At 43.2% G+C, this 13604-nt stretch overlaps 1 protein-coding gene across 2 annotated transcripts in view; it reads right to left on the bottom strand.

Moving 5' to 3' along the window:
* The window catches only part of ATXN7 (ataxin 7), a 139540-nt gene that overhangs the window by 4053 nt on the left and 121883 nt on the right, over positions 1 to 13604 (bottom strand). Inside the window, exons 13-16 of one of the 2 annotated variants that reach the window (XR_011246647.1) lie at positions 6308 to 11494; positions 4472 to 5652; positions 544 to 2491; positions 62 to 177 (exon numbers count right to left, since the gene is read on the bottom strand). Coding sequence is in view for 1 of the 2 variants with exons in the window: in XM_069541163.1 (XP_069397264.1) it covers positions 13196 to 13267 (72 nt within the window). In the remaining variant the exon portion in view is untranslated. Of the gene's footprint in view, positions 1 to 61; positions 178 to 543; positions 2492 to 4471; positions 5653 to 6307; positions 13268 to 13604 lie in introns of those variants that run through there. The other variant, XM_069541163.1, reaches the window with a different exon arrangement.

Here is a 13604-nt window from a genome sequence, read left to right as displayed (position 1 = left end):
AGGTTCTAATCCTGACTCCGCCTCTTCAGTAAAATAGGGGATCATGCATGTCATCTCTTACCTTTAAGCCTTCTGAATTTTACGAAGAAGATGCTGTATGATTAAACGCGGTGCTTAGTACATAGAAGACAGACGAGAAATGCAGTGTATTGTAAGCTTTCCCTCAGAAACAAGTATCTACAGAAGATAGATAGATAGGAAGTTACTCCTCCTTTTTTGAGGCTACCAAACCCTAGATTCTAGAATCTGCCGCCAAAGCCAGTCTCACTGAAGATTTTAGCTATATTGGCAAAGGGAATCTTTTTTCCCAATTATAAACTTAGTGAGTCAGAGGGGGAGAAGTGCTAGGAAGAAAGAAATACAAAACCAGATAAAGGTGATTAATAGGGCATGAGAGCTCTCTGCTATAGGGTGTCATAGAAGGCCTCTCTAGTACCGTGATACTTTACTTACAGAAAAAGGAGAGAGAGACCACGAGAGCAAGTATCGAGGAAAGAAAGTCGCTGGAGGTTTTCAGCAGAGGAATGGCCCAATTTGACCTACCTTTTAAGTGTCACCATGGCCCTGAGCTGCAGGGACGCTGGGGAGTGGTGAAATAAACTGTAGAGGCAGCCGGATTTGCTAAGAGGATCCCAGGCTTGCTGAATGGTGACCTTGACAAGAGCAGTTTTGGTAGAGCTGAGTTAAAAAGAGAATGGGAGATGGCATTTTACTGTAAAAAGGAAGGGGAGAGAAGTATGAGGTTTTGATTCATTTTTTTAAGAGAGCATGTTTACATTGCTGATGGGAATGATTCATTAACATATTAGAGGAAAAAACAAAACACATGATCTCAGTGGATAATCTGTTGAAAATAACTTGAAACAAACATTCATTCTTCATTAAAAACTTGAGTAAAACTACGAGTAATAACAGGTTGGGAAAGCAAAGCCCTCTTGCAAATGATATACTTAATGGCAAAGTATTAGAAGCACTGCCTTAAAAGTCAAGACAGTGGCAGCCGTCAGTACTGTACTGAAAGAGGGGCCACTGACTGCCAAGGAAGCAGGGACCAGAGCTGTGCTCTGACAGGAGCTTCCTGCAGGTGCTGTGGACTCTTAAAATGCGGGATGGATTTCTAAAAACGCTTATTTATAAAACCTTATTAACAATGATCACTGTAATTTCTTGAAGAAATTGGTAATATGGGGGCTTCCCTGGTGGCGCAGTGGTCGAGAGTCTGCCTGCCGATGCAGGGGACACGGGTTCGTGCCCCGGTCTGGGAAGATCCCACGTGCCGTGGAGGGGCTGGGCCTGTGAGCCATGGCTGCTGAGCCTGCGCGTCCGGAGCCTGTGCTCCGCAGCGGGAAAGGCCACAGCAGTGAGAGGCCCGCGTACCGCCAAAAAAAAAAAAAAAAAAAAAAGAATATGCTCATTGCAAAAGAAATTCAGGATACTAAAGTGGACTTGCCTTGTCATTCTACCCTGCAGAGGTAATAACGCCTATTAATATTTTGATGAATATTCTCTATATTTAGTCCTATGCATTTGTATTTTTTAATACAAAATCAGAGTCTCTGTGTTAGCTTCAGAGTATCAGTTTGGAAGTGAAAATAAAACTGGAACCTAACACATTTCTTTTTAATGTGGCCATATGGTATAGGAGAAATGAGCACTGGACACTGCAGCTGGAAAACCAAATTCTGATCCCAGCTCTCCTCGTGCTGGCTCTCTGATGCTGGGAGAAATTACTTCCTGGAGGAGAAAACCAGGCTTTATTATGAGGTTCATTTATATGAAAACATTACAAACTATAACACATGCACATTAATTACCATGAGTGTTGGCAGAAAGCTGTCACATAAAATTAATAAACTGGGCCATCTAAGCCATGTTTTATGGGAAAAACTGAGAATTTTTTTGTATTTCACCACCTCACTGATGTTTTTCACTTATGTTTGTTATGTAGTAAGACTACGTAGAATGCCAGTTTCAAACCTTGGTTCTCTGCTTTTTGACCAGTGGGGGTATTTTAAATCTTGATAAAATCCTCGTCGAGGAAGTTTTAGGCCCAGGCCCTTATTTCTCACAATTGCAGAAACAAAAGGTTCAGAAACCTAAAACAAGTCAGGACGCCAAAGGAGGCTTCCTGAAGCTACCAAGCTGCAAAGTGGTCACCGATGGGCAGCAACTGTCATCGGCCCCCTGACCCCCATACGTTTTTTAAGAAAAAAATGTGTATGGTTGCCATCTAAAAATTGAAAGACAATTCAAAAATCACCTATTATCTAGCTTCTCTGGAAAAATGGACAGATCAGGTTAACTCTGAGCTCACGTTTCCACTCCAGCCGAATGGCTAGCACATCTCCTCCAGCAGGCCCGGTGCATCCGGCCTGCCCTGTTTGTTACCTTACGGTATCTGCCTGGCTCCACTGCCATTTGAGTTTGTTGTCCCGGTCCCAGCCCCCTACCATACACCTGGGGTTGATGATCAGCAGCCTCCGTTAATCACCTAGGAGAATCCATCCAAAGAATGAAAGTCTTAATTTTCTGGTTAGTCATGAAGGGCACACATACCACAATATGAAAATAAGATTATCATCAAATGATAGTTCTATTTGCTAAGTGATAATAGCGCTAAAACACTTTCACTGTGTTTAGTCCCTTTTCAGTACTGATCAAAGTTGGCAACCTGTCACTTTTAGCAACCCTAGTCTCATAATACACTATTCAAGTACAAAATGAAGTCACTGGGATGAACGATTTTGTCATTGTTCTCTAAAGCCATAACATCTGTGCATCAAATTTATCCAGTGAAATAAGTATTTATAAGCTTTGTCAAATTTTGGTAATCTATTTCCTAAATGAGAAAAAAATAGATCAATTTTTCATTGACTAGCAGTCTTTTAGGAGTGGAAATACTGTCTACAAGCATTTTTGTTATTAAGTGTCTACACCTAACTTTTACCTAACCCAGTGGCTGCAAGGATAACCTACCTCATTTGTTCACGGAGCACACACAACTGCAGTGCACGTAACGTTTTGTGACTGAACACAGGTAGTCTTCAGTAACCTGACCAGGCATTAATAGTAATTGATGGATGGAAGGTTTACTGACCATTAGCAAATCAACTGTATAATTAATTCTAAATTAATCCCTGGTGCTGTCTGAAACCTGTTTTTGAAGATTAATAGCTGATACTTGACATCTGTCCCCCTGATTACAGGGTAAAAAAGGGAGAGGGGCTGTGATAATCCCTCATCCTTCTAATTCTACACAAATTTGTAGTTGTTGGTAACTAACGTCACATCTCCACAACAGCTATGGGGGAAGTGAAGTTACATGCCTGTCTGGAAAACATGAAAGGCTCTAATTATCACTGGTTTTGGTTTCAAAACCATTTTGCATTATTCTTCTGTCTCGGAAGACCTACAAAGGGTATCAAGAATGTGGGTCAGTTTGGTCCAGGCCATTATAATAACCTTGAAGTGCACAGTACCTCTCATCATTTGGAAATCTCCTGTGGTGGCATAATTTTCCCTGTGCAGACTGGATGGATGTAAGAAATAAAAGGTACAACTTGCCAATGAACCATCAGCCTCCTGCCCGGCAACTACATATCCTAAGACCTGACACTGCCTTGGGGAAGGGACCACTTAGTCAAGACTACCAGTAGGTGGCGTCCTGACAACGGTACTAACCCTCCCTTTTAGAAGTTATCAGAGACCTGCTTTTCCAGAGTGTCTCTGCAATTAGTGGATTATCAACACTGGTATAACTCTACACTTGGTTTTGGAGGACTCAACTTTTCTTGAAGTGCTCTGGCATAGAGGCTTTTCTTTCATCTACACCTCAGGAACTTGGGGCCAAGATGAAGTCCATGTTTGCTACTCCCTGGATCTCTCTCCTGGCCATTATGTTTCCACCCTCATTCAAAACACCTTTTCTTTGAAGCTGCTCACCACCCAGCAATACCACCAAACCACTGTGCTCACTGCCCTCAGAACTGTAAGTTACCATGTCTCGTCCACTCCAGACCTGAGCAGCTGGCCCCGTCTTCCCCTCACCCCTCCCGACTCTGAAATGGACAACGTGTGCAGCAACAGCCTAGTTCCCTGGCCTTAACTCCAGTGCTCTTTTCCTCCGTGCCACTTCCATCCACTGCCACGGGCTCACCCAGGTCCCAGGGATCACAAGCACCTCTGAACAGCTCTGCTTTTGAAACAAACCTGGAGTGCCCCTCGGACTCTCTTATCCTATTCCTATCCTGATCTATTCCTAAAAGTGCTGTGCCACCATCATAACTCTGGATCGGCCTTGTACATAGTCCTTCTTCATTACTGGCTATATCAAATTGGACTTCGCTCTGTAACTCTGAACAAATCACTTAACTGGTGTGATCACAGACAAGTTGCCTGGAAGGAGGATCGTAAGACGTAACAAGAGGGAAACTGCAAATACCACTTCACTAGGGGGCCAGCATGGACTTACACGGCAGCTTCCAGTTCTTCGTTGAAAACCCAGGCGAGGCCATCACTTAGCCACACTCGTACTTCTTAATTCTTTGGCAATCTCCCTGCCCAGGTTCTTCTAACTTTTCATCTCAATACCGATTCCAGTTATCCTGGAGAAAGCAGAAGAAAAAAATACCTAAGTGGGTTGATGGGTTGATAATTAAGACAGAGTCAACTGTCTGAACTTCTAACTCAACCAACTCAACTTCATCCTTCTCTGTCTTCCCTGATCTGATTTTCTACTCTTCAGTACCGCTTCTCCATCTGTCTTTACCACAATACTCTCTTCTCCAGGGTTTCATCTTGGGCTGCCTTCTCTCTCTGGGCCATGGAGCATGGGCTTCGTTTGTGAAATCCTGGAAACGGAACATAAAATGTGAGGTGCCTGTGCCTCTGTCAGAGAGAACCTATGATTTCTTCCATGTGATTCTAAGCATCTACTGGAAGGGGGGAAAAAAAAAGACTTAAGAAGACAGACCTGAATTCAAAGCCTGGCAATACCCCTACTCATTGTGGGGCCTTAGGCAAGACACCTACCTTTTTGGAAGTTCCTCATCAGTATGATTAGGATCAAAGTACCAACTCTATTCGGGGCTTTGTGAGAGAGAAGGCAGATAAAGTGCTTGGTACCATATCTGGCACATTAGGCCTTCAACTTGATGAGTATTATTTTAATAATAAGCCAGATAGCTACCTATTTTTCCTAGGTGAACTCATCCACTCCCAGTGAAAGACAACCCTCCAATTCTGTTTAGGCTCAGACCTCTCTCATAAGCTCCAGACTACACAGATAGCCACTGGGTACTACACTTGAATTTCCCATGGGCAACTCAAATTCATTAGAGTATGTTTTCCCTTCTCTATTGCCATACCACGTATTTCATGTTAAGGCGCCTCAACCAGTTTGGCCAAGCTAGAAATCTCTGAAGTTCTGTTAGACTCACTCTTCCCTTGAATGTTCAATACAATGAGACCTCAAGTCCTATTGGTTCTACCTTTAAGAGATCTCTGGAATCTGTCCCCACTTTATCCACATGGTCACTGCCTTAGTTTGGAAACTTAACAGCTCTTACCTGGATCACTGCAACAGCTTTATGAATGACTTTTGTCCCAAGGTTCTCACCTGTCCATTCTGTCTTCCACATTTATTGGAGGGCCCTACGTGATGGGGATTTTAAGAAATTATTAAATTATAAGTGTTAGATTCTCCCCTCCCCCCGAAAACTTTCTCTTTGGCTGATGGTCTCGCCCTCCCCTGGAAGAGATCCTCTGCCAGTGCCACCTTTGTTCCATGAGCTCCGATTATGGAAAGTGAAGACAACGGGTGCAAGAATCACAGCCTTACCAGGCGAAGGACTCGTTTCAGTCCCACTAGCAACAGGAGCAAGCGTTTCTTATGAGAAAGGGAGGACTGAGAGGGCAGAAAGTGGAGTAAGAAGGGGGAGGACCCTAGGCTTGATGTAGGGGAGAGCCCTGTGATGAGGACTTGGGGGTCGGGGTTGGGGGCTGAAGACAGAGTTTGAGGCCAGGGTGAAAATGTGAGAAAGAGGGACAGAGATTTAGTTGCTTCTTTGATTTGCCAGAGTCACCACTAAAGATGTGAACGACTATTATTTCTGCATGTGCTGGGACGGGACCATGAAAACCTCTGGGCTCTGACAGTTACATCTGGTTAAACTGCATGTTCCTGAGGATGAAGGCCCCATGACATTTAAGGTCCTTGACCATCTGGTGCCAACTTCTCCCACCCTGTCCGCCCCTCCCTCCCAGCAAGCTTCACCCAGTTCGCCCTCCAGTCTGCATTTCTTCACACCTGTGTCAGCCCAGCGTGTTCCCTCTGCCTAGAATGGCCTCACCCTGCCTTTCTGCTGGTCACTTCCCACAGGCCAGCATCCAAAACTGCCAACCTCCATTCCATGAACTGGGATAGCCTCCTGCTGTCCAGAGCCAGGTTATCTGCAAGAGAGCTGAAGTAAAAAGCGTAAAGAGATTGAGTGATTGAAGCTTTTCCTTGAGTGAAGGTTAAGGAGGACATCCGAAGTGAAAGGAGTCATCCACAGGGAACTTATCAAGAATGACTTTGAGCCGTCCGTCGGCTGATCTAAGGACTGAACGGAAGTCCACGGGGCAGGGCAGCGGCGACTGAAGCCAGCCTCACTCCTTCCTGTAATGTATATGCACCTTTACTCCAGTACACAAATCCACTGCTTCCTTCATTGTTTTAAGCAACAAAAATAATTTGTAATTTATAAGAGTGATATGCAAATGGTAAAACCGGCCGAACTTCTAGAGGTGAAAGATTATGCTGTGCCTGATATCAAAATGTACTGCCAGTGAGGGAGGTCTGTAAAAGCAAGGAAGAAACCAGACCAGCTCTGGTTAAAAAACTTACCTCTCTCCTCAGCATTCTGTAATAACTTAAATGGGAAAGGAATCTGAAAAACAACGGATACTTGTGTAACTGAATCACTTTGCTGTACACCTGAAACTAACACATTGTTAATTATACTCTAACACAAAATAAAAATTTTTAAAAAACACACAAAAAACTTACCTCTAATGAAAACTGACCACATGCCATCAAACAGTACAAACAGAATGTATTTCTCAATCTATCAACTTCCCTTTGTTGACAAACCTACAGGGCAAGAATACAGTAGTGGTCACTGTTTACCCGGTTATTAATTTACCCAAGGCAAACCTTTGTGCCCAAGAACAGAAACATCCTAAGCCCTTAGAACCTTTCAGGTGGTCTGGAAGGGAAGCTGAGCTTCATAAGGGTGTCTGATGCTACAAATGAAGAAAAGTCAGACTAGATTGAAAAGGGTTTAGTATCACAACGAGGCAGAAACATGTAAAATATTTCATGCAGCCAACCTTCTTTATTGAGAAATCCTGGTTTTATTGCCCGTTAACATGTTTGCTCCACAAACTAATTTCTCATAAAGCAAAGCACAACTTTTTCTTATAAATAGTATAAATTATTTTATTTACAGAACTTGTTACAAAACAAATAGACTATTATATTTCTTCTCTTTTAAATATCCAAAGTAATTTTCTATCCCTTGACATTTGTTCATGTTCTATACAGCAGCCAACACAAAGTCCAGCTGAGATGCTCTTGATTATGTGTACAAATGATCAACCTATTCACACATTTTAACACAGGAGATTGCTTTTATAACCAAGCTCAAAAACAGAAAACAAACAAACAAAAAAACACAGCAAAATGCTTTCAAGGCCCTACATTCACACTGACAGTATGTAGTGCTCATTTAAATGATCTGAAAATGTAAAAGGTTTTGCACAAAATGTAAAAATGATTATTTTCTGCTAAACAATGAAACTTTTAACAATCATTTTCCAAAGCCCAACTTTTTCCCCCGCAGGACAGAATGGGAGATATTAAGAAATTCCTTGGCAACAGAACTCTCGCAGGAAGACAGCTGCCTTTATAAGTTACATTTTTCAAATTATACATTTTTTTCAGTGTTCTCAGAGGTACTTTGTATATTTTTGGAATACAAAATATTTTAAATATTCTATTTTAAACTCTGCATTTCATGAGTGAATAACAAAACAGACACATTGTGTAAGTTGCTGGCTGACAAGAAGATCTGTAACCCTTGGTGCCACCGGGCAATCCATCACCAGTTGAATTCCTGTGAACCAAAAGGTCTTAATTTTAAAATACCTTATAAAATTACCAGCATTTGGTGGTTTTCGACTCCTCCCCTAAAATTTTAGTAACAATATTTAGGTGGAAAAAGCAAACTCCAAAAGTTCAACTGAACGTTCAAGTCTTTTTAAAGTATCTGTCTAAGCTTAAAACTAGGTTCAGGCACTTTCAGTTTTTTTTTGTTTTTTTTTTCCCCATTAGTTTTAATCACATCACATACTAACGCACATGTGCTCAGGGCACGCGCACACGCGCGCGCACACACACACACACACACACACTCTCTCACACATAAAACACTAACAAAAGAAAAGCAGTGTGTCACTTATTACGTGTAGTCTATTGGGAAATCAGGCAACTAGGGAGAAGCAATGCCCACTTCATCTGTATGAATCCACTCCCAAGACACTGAAAGGGACAAAAGACTTTCACAGAACAGAGGCATCCCTTAAACCGTAAAGGAGGCAGGTTCTAGAACTATTGGCTTGGCAGTGAACCACTTCAAATTATAAAAAGGTATTTACTTTTATTAATTAATAAATAAATACTAGATGATCTCAATTGTACCAAAACAGGATATCCGAAAAAAAGACCTGTGCAAAAATACATATTTAAATATGTACAATTCATTTTTAACAAAATATGTCTTCTCAAATAGGGATACTTCCATATTTATAATAGAACAAGAAATTCCAAAATAAAGATACAAAAGTAGGTTTTGTATAATTCTTTGTTCATCATTGCAGCACTTTTTTTTTTTTTGTAGGTTAAGAAAACTGCAGTTGTCATGAAATTCTATTGGAAAGAATATAAAAATTATCTTGGTTTTAAATTGATACCAAAGTCTGTCTAGAAACAACCCAACCACTGCAAATTTGGTTTTTGCAAGTTAATTTAATTCAAAAAAATACTTGTACTCCCGTGTTTTAAATGGTCTTAATTGTTCACCATAATAAAAAGTAGTTGTAGGAGAAAATACAATATTTGAACAACAGTCTAAAATTTAATAGCACTGTTTAGGTCTGTTTGTGGCAGGCGGAATCCAAAATGGCTAATTTCCTAATCCCGATGCTCTGTGTACTACCGGGAGACAATAATGAAATTTCAATTAAAACCTCAGTCTAAGAAATCAAATGATCAAGACTCGCTAATCTAAATATCTACATTATTCTGCATCAACCTGCTAGCGTGGATCCTATTCACATCTTTCGGAACAACATGATCTGTCTATAAATTCCATCACTAAAAGCAACTTTATTTATAACCATCAAGTCCCCTTGGCTCTGAAAATAAATTCTACCCATACCCCATTGCACTTGTCACCAAGGAATCAACTAAGTACGTTCTGATTCCCTCTTACCTCCTTCTCTCCATCTCCTGGGATGAACAACCAGACTGATCTCTCCTAACGACACCAAACTGGCCCATCCGTGCTTTCTTCTTATACAAGCTCTCTTACAGTATCATTTTTAAAACATTTACTGACTGATTGCATAATAGGTGAACAAGATACTGTTCTCCCCTTCCTTTAAAAAGAAAATCAATATTTTACATCAATTTATAGCTAAAGTATCTGAATAAAGTTTTTGTTACCTTACATAATAAGAATAGTTCTGTAGCAATTCACATTATTAGGCTGGTAACCAAGTATTTATTCATTCTACCTGTTGTTGACTTAAAATTCCCTGAAACTGAAGTTTGTAACCCAAGAATTGTAAGGAAAACGGATGCACTGACTGGCTCTGTCCCAGCCCTGCCCAGGGCCATGATCAGAACCTTGGGAACTTTACCCTGTGTTCGGCAACTTCGTGTGTTCTTCTAAGCAAAAGTGCCCGGGTTCTCCTTTCAGGAGCTGTGGTGGTGGAATCATCTGTTAAAGAGCTCCAGCTCATCCCCTCAAATTCAAGGACACCTTCTCAATCAGTGCTGTCTGAACCTATCAAGCTCTTTCTTTTGGGGTGGGGTACTGGAAACACTATCCTGGAGGCTCTCTGAAACTCTCCGTGAGATGGCAGGCGTAAATCCCCAGAAAGGAGGTGTGACTAGCAGACACTACACATGCCTCCTGCCATCTCCGCGTGGGCAGGTGTGCACAGTCACCAGCGCCCCTCCCTGGGTGCCCGCTCCCCATGCCAACGGCATCCACATAAACGTGTAGAGGCAGGAAGGGGTGTGCAGACCCACACAGCATGGGGAGTGCTCCAAGCGGAAATTGACACTTAGTCCCAGGACAGTATCCAAAGAAGAGGTTGCAGGCAATGCACCGAGTGCCTTGGAAACATTTAAAGTATATCAGTGACTTTGTGAACGACAGAGTCTGCTGCATCCCAACTATTTCACGTTACAAAGGCAATTTTTAAAAACAGGAGACTGGGCAGGACAACCAACCTAACTGTATACTGTTTAACATGAAAACAAAGGTTAAAAAAAAATTCAATCTCTTTGGAAATCTTGGAAAATTTTCCCCCATAGTGATTTCTGTCTACCTCCCCACCCACCAGAATTTGGCTTTCCATTATCAAAATTGTTTGCATTTGCATTTTCTTTAAAGAAAAAATCACACAATTGCTTTTGTACCATGAAAAGTAAGCCTCTAAACTGGTGTATACTTGCTCTCTGGCCATCAATGGCTTTAAACCAGTTTGTACATTAGAAACTTCTGACGGCTTCTGATCCCAAATTACTTGCAAAAGGCTGGGCAAAAACACAGGCTCTTTTGTCATGGTGCCTCTCACTGACGTCCATATACCATTCCCGGCACCTGCTATAAAAACCTAGCTGCAGACCCCCTTTCTCCAGAGGGCTGCTTGGGGTGCAGCTCTGCTCGCCCCTGGGAGGTGTCTCCAGTTAAGGTGCCTGACTGCTGGAGAGGGACCTACAGACGACAGGGTGAGGAAAGAACTAGGCAGGGAGAGGAGGGAGGGAGAAAAGTCTACAGTCACGCTCTTGCCAAGACACTCTTGCCAGCCAACCTCCTCCAAGAGTGGCTCCGTGAAATACTGCAGGTTCAACGAGACAGGAACTTCTCACAGATTGTAGCAAGTAGTCCAGACCACTCTAACACTGATAAAAGCAATTCGGTGGCTGGACTTGATCCAGTGTCCTTTACGAGTACTCACTGCTACAGACAAAGCTTCAGGGACATCCTGGTTAAAACAACAGCCCGGCAGATTTCTACCCTCGAGGCCCACAGGAGGTTGGGAAAACAGACTCAAAGGCATCGTGGAGTCCAGAGTGCTGAGTGGAGGTGTAACTTGTCGTCAAAAGTGTCCAGATTATTCCTCCCCGTGCTATTTTCAGCTGTCAGGGACGTGCCTTTGGCTTTCAAAAAAGAGGGGGTGGGGAGACAACGAAAGGTAAGTAAGCGGCTGTACACGGCCCCGCCCTGATTTCTAAACAAGGTATTCCCGAGGCCACTGCGTCTCCAACCGACTGGGCAATGCCAGGAGCAGGCAGCTCTAGAATTTGGCTTCAGCTTTCAAAAGCCTTCTGTGCTCTGGGGCACAATCCTTCTAAAAGACTGGCTTTTAGAAAACTGTCCAGAAGAGAAGCAGCCTGGGTTTCTAGCTCAGAGAAAAGGCTCACATGTTTGCCTTTTGGTTCTATTTACTGATGCTGTTTCCTTGAAGGTATTCCAGGTTGTCAACTGAGACGTGAACAAGGTCAAATGGGCCACCACACAGGTGTGAAAACTCACACCCAAGGCCGTGCTGAGGCGGGGAGAGGGGACTCTGGCCTTCACAGTCCCACATGAGCTATTTTTAGGTCCTTGGTGGCAGAGCCCAAGAATCAACTCGGGGGCTGGGCTCACACCCAGCCCCATCTCCTAGGCTCCCCAGCAGGTCCCACTGATTCCGTTGCTGAGGGGATTCCAACCAGTTCAGTTATCTCTGCTTTAAAATCAGCTCCGTGGAGAACAGCGAGCTCAGGTCCCTACTGGTCTAAGAAGCAGCCTTCTTTACAGCATTTGGAGTCATGGGTCCCTTTGATAGTCTGAAGAAAGCTACAGGATCCCTCTTGCAGATAAATGATCACAGACGTAAAAATACGCAAGGTTCATCCATCCTCTGATCTGTAGCCATGGGCCCCCCTAGAATCTGTGCAGCATAATAGAAAGTATGCCACTGCAGAGAAAATCTTTCTCAAATACAAATTTAACATGAAACTGCTTTTAAGGAAAAGAACCCAAACTTAGGCTGTTTGTCCTAGTGGGACACAGTCCCCCACCCCCGCCCCCCAGACGGTGGAAATCAGAGGTGGCAAACTGGCAGCTCATGAGCCAAACTTCGCTGGCAAACGTGTGGGCTTCACCAGATCAAAACAAAAGGAAAAACTACAGAGCTTTAGAAAATGGTCAAATTTCTCACGCAAGTCCAGATCAGCAGTTTCTCTTTGCAACTGGTAACAAGCTTCTGGGAGCAGCTGCTCTGTGTAGACGAGACCCCCACTCCCCCAATCCCCACAGACACTGTCACTCTCTGCCGCACCCGCCCTGCCTCTTCCTCGCCTTCTGACACTGGCGGGCAGTAAGGTCCGCAGCGGCGTCTACGTGAAGACGGCGTGCTCAGTGACACTGGCGTGGGCATCCCGAGGCAGTGGGACATCCCTCCTGGGATTCATGTGCATCAGGAAACTACACCCAGAAGGGAGTTATTAAGGGATGGATTCTTACAGTGTTTGCACTGCGTTTTTATGCTTATCGTTAAACTAGAAGGAATAAACTACAAATCAAGAAGGTTTCACTTGTCCAGGAACCCCTGTTCAAAGAGACCCAAACAACACACGAATAAGCCCATATGTATTTGTGGCTCAGAGAGAATTGAAGCAGCTGCTACCTAAATTTGTGCATAATTATTTTCCCCATACCTTTGGCACTGAGTATTAATTCACACAGATATTGGAGGGAAACTTCTATCACGTGAACAAACTTCTTGGTATTTTCTGGAAAAGTTCTAGCCTGGCATTTAAGTTCAGTTTTGAAGATGAGGAAGGGAAAAAAACAAAACAAAACAAAAAAGAGGCTCACATTTTAAAGTAGGGCTCTGGGGGTGACACCGCTGAAATTCCTGCTTGTAAGCAAGGACAGGAGGTATCCTGCTGAATGAAATAACAAGATGAGAGAGGACCTGGACAGGCGAGAAAGGAAGCTGGAGGAAGCGGCCACAGAAGGGAAGGCCAGGAGGAAACAGCAGCAGGGGGAAGAGTGGGGAAAAGACAAGGTAGCGCCCGAGAAAGCCATGGTCAGCAATGAATCTGAAGGCCAGAGAGCCCTCCTCTACAAGTGGGTCACGTTCAGATTTTTTTCAATCTGTTAACTTAAACAAGATTTTAGTCTTCTGCTCTGCCCACAGTAAATGCTGTTTTCCTGCCTCCTCGGAAAACAGGGAGGAGGAAAAACAGGGAGAGAATTAATAAGGAAATTAAAATTCTG

The sequence above is a fragment of the Delphinus delphis genome, chromosome 10 (genome assembly GCF_949987515.2).
Source record: "Delphinus delphis chromosome 10, mDelDel1.2, whole genome shotgun sequence".
NCBI classification, from domain to species: domain Eukaryota; kingdom Metazoa; phylum Chordata; class Mammalia; order Artiodactyla; family Delphinidae; genus Delphinus; species Delphinus delphis.
The sequence above is the reverse complement of the archived record's forward strand: the minus strand, read 5'-3'. Positions and strand labels throughout refer to the sequence as shown.